This window comes from Chiloscyllium plagiosum, unplaced genomic scaffold, assembly GCF_004010195.1.
Source record: "Chiloscyllium plagiosum isolate BGI_BamShark_2017 unplaced genomic scaffold, ASM401019v2 scaf_3043, whole genome shotgun sequence".
NCBI classification, from domain to species: domain Eukaryota; kingdom Metazoa; phylum Chordata; class Chondrichthyes; order Orectolobiformes; family Hemiscylliidae; genus Chiloscyllium; species Chiloscyllium plagiosum.
Window position 1 is genome coordinate 1 of NW_025213736.1, and position 3107 is coordinate 3107.

The 3107-nt window shown below is 39.9% G+C and overlaps 1 gene segment (V, D, J or C); it reads right to left on the bottom strand.

Annotated features, from left to right (window-relative positions):
- Positions 1–1906: 1906 nt before the first annotated feature.
- LOC122547705 overlaps positions 1907–3107 on the bottom strand; it is a 17702-nt gene continuing 16501 nt past the window's right edge. Inside the window, 2 exon segments of the C gene segment in view lie at positions 1907–2298; positions 2753–3062. Of these exon segments, the coding sequence occupies positions 1907–2298; positions 2753–3062 (702 nt within the window).

Here is a 3107-nt window from a genome sequence, read left to right on the forward strand (position 1 = left end):
GTTTATGCTTAATAAATGTTAGCATGCAATGTTGTGTTTTGATGGATGATTATATTTATATGACGATGTCTGCTTGTGTGGCAATCTTTCCCAAACCATCTCCTGATAAGCTTGTTTGTGCTATTGTTTGTGGATGCTTGCTGATCCTTGTGCCCATTATCCTTATTTAATAAACGCCCCTCTATTTGTTGATCTATGCACTTGTGTGTCTGCATGTGAGACTCTGAATTTGTATGTACGTGTGACATTGTATATATGCTGATCAACGTGGTTTAAAAATAACTAATTGAGCTGCCTCTGTCATCGTATGTTTGTGATTCTGAAAATGGGAAAATAATGATATTAATATTTATCTCTATGCACATACGTACCTCTGTGAGTTGACATGTGGGAGGACATTTTTCAGAATTTGTATCCGTGTGTTCATGTGTGTAGGTCTGTACGCATTGTGCTACATGAATGTATATGTATTCATGCCCATTTGTGTGTTACCGTGTGTCTCTGTTTCTCATGGTTATGTGTGAGTACCCCTGTTCATTTGTGCAAATGATTTTCTTTCAGTGTTTGTGAGTTTTTGTATGAGATTAGGTCAGTGTTCAAGTACCCCTTGCATGTGTGGCTCTGTGCGAGTATGTGTGTACGACGTCTTATCTATATGCACATTTGAGTGCACACATAAATATGTGCCTTTAGGTGAGAGCCCGTATATGCGTCATTACGTGTGTATTTGCGATCATCTCTCTGTATCTGTTCTTATACCAGACTGCAATTTTTATTACTCTAATTTATTGTTCTAAGTTTAATGGATTGTCCATAATTAGATTTGACCTTGGTGTTGTAGGAAACATTTCCCATCCTCGTGGAGATATAAGCGTTTTATGAGCAACTCTTCTGTTGCAGTGATAGAATTTCTGTCTCTGAGAGAAAAGGTATGAGTTCAAATCCCCACTGATAACATTTCTGAATATGTTTATTAGAAAATGTCTACTTCTGTTCTGTGTGTGAAACAAAATGATATCAGGTATTCGAAAACCAGAATTGATCCCATCTGCTCCAGAAAACTGAGACAAAACTATGGAATTCAAACTGAGACGATGCAAACACCAGTTTTGGATTTTGGACAATGTTAATCATTTGTGAACAGAGCCAAGCGTGTCCAACATGCTTCAAAGGTATTATTTTGCATGGAAATGTTAAATCTTTGGACAGTAAGCAAGAAGCTGACTGTTCCTGTTAGTAACTCGTTACATTACAGAGGACATCTACCATGAAAACTCTGCACAGGGAGCAAGAGGACAGACCATTCATCGTTCCTCTACCCTCTGCTCCACGATAACTTATATGTCCATTCTCTTTGGTGTGAAAGTGAAGATACATTCTGTCAACTCATGCGCTGGTGCAGGATCCCTGGCAGTTCCCCAGCAACAAAGGTTACATTCAAACTGTTCTGCACTCTTTACGATTGGTATGTTCCAATCAAATTTAATTTTAATGTGTCTTAAATTTACATTTTCAATTGGTGCAATGTGGCAGTTTAAAACTGACATGAATTTTGTAAGAATGTCCAATCGGGGGAATCAAGAACATCAAGTTCAAAACTCGTGGTCTACCCTTGTCATCAAATGGACATTGCAAGATTTTGTCACAGAGGGATTTAGGATGGATAAGGTACTTGGCGAAATCCTGCAATGAGTGAGCTTTACTCTGTCTCTGACCCAGGGTGTATCTGAGCAGAGGACATTAACTGCACAAGACACTCGTCCTAGACCAGTTAATAATCCACTTTAACTACTCAGGTGGAATGTAAGTCAGAGTGAGAAACAATTAATTCAATATTTAACTCACAACTAGAGGGAAAGAAACTTTTATTACTTCTGTTGAATTATTAAATGCAACTTTGAGATTTTTATTGACATGAATTAACCGTGTCCATCAGTGCAAGTGAAATGTTTATGAAACTCGGTTTACCGCTGGATTTATCGACTGTTCTGTTGATGATCTTCAATGGAATCGCTTCATGTCCCACCACACAGGAGTAAGAAGCACCGCTGGCCCACTCCTCCGCTGTAATAGATAACAGGCTGTACATGAAGAAGGAGGTGTTGTCACTCTCCGCCATCACCTCGGTGTTCTTGTAGTTACTGGGATTCACCGGCTTGTCATTGTTTGTCCACTTGACGAAGATCTCTCGGGGGTAGAAACCTCTCACTAAACAGGTGAGGGAGAGAAACCTCTGAGCGGAGATTTCTGCTCTTGGTGGCAGGTGGACCGACACTGATGGCTCCAGCGAATTAATCACTGCAGAATATTTGAGACAGATATAAATCATCCAAAAAATCCTGAACCAATATCACAATTTCACTAAATATGAAGATAAGTCATTTTTAATTTGGGATTTATTCACTTTCATTTTCTAAAGGAGCAGTATGGTACACATTCTGTTCAGTAAAAAAAGGAAAGTTTAATGTGAAAGTTGCCTCCATGTTTCCAGCCCAAAAAAAGGGCATTCTGTCCAACTGTCATTGCTGATGGTGACATCACAACCCAGGCTTCTTCCCACCATATCTGACTTAATAAGAATAGAATATCCTTTGGCTCATCTTTTTCTTAAGCAGCTACTTAGCTATCCTGCCATCAGATGCATCATTAATGCTCTCAACGGTATTTGTTCATTACCAATCAAAGCCTGCCATTGATGTAACTGGATCTGGATTGCAAATGGGATGCTTTGTGTTTTAATCTCACCGCTCACCTTTCTCCTTGTGGATGGAATCTCTCAGTGGAGTCGGTAGATTCTGATGGTACACCACACATTCAAAAGTAATGCCACTCAGCCAGGCTTCAGTAGAAATGTCTAATTTGCTGATCACGCTGTCGGGATTCTGTCCAGGCTGCTCAGCAATCTCTGATTTCAGAGGCTTCTTTTCTTGTTTCCAGGTCACATTGACTCCAGAAGGAAGATTGGACACAACGCAGGTTAACGTCACCGTCGCCTCCAGTAAGACTTGTTCTACTGGCGGTGGGAGGATTTTAACGGTGTTAGGGTGGCACTCGGTATCTTCCATGAAACAAAAATCAAAGTCAATGAAAAATGCCCCTTTATGATA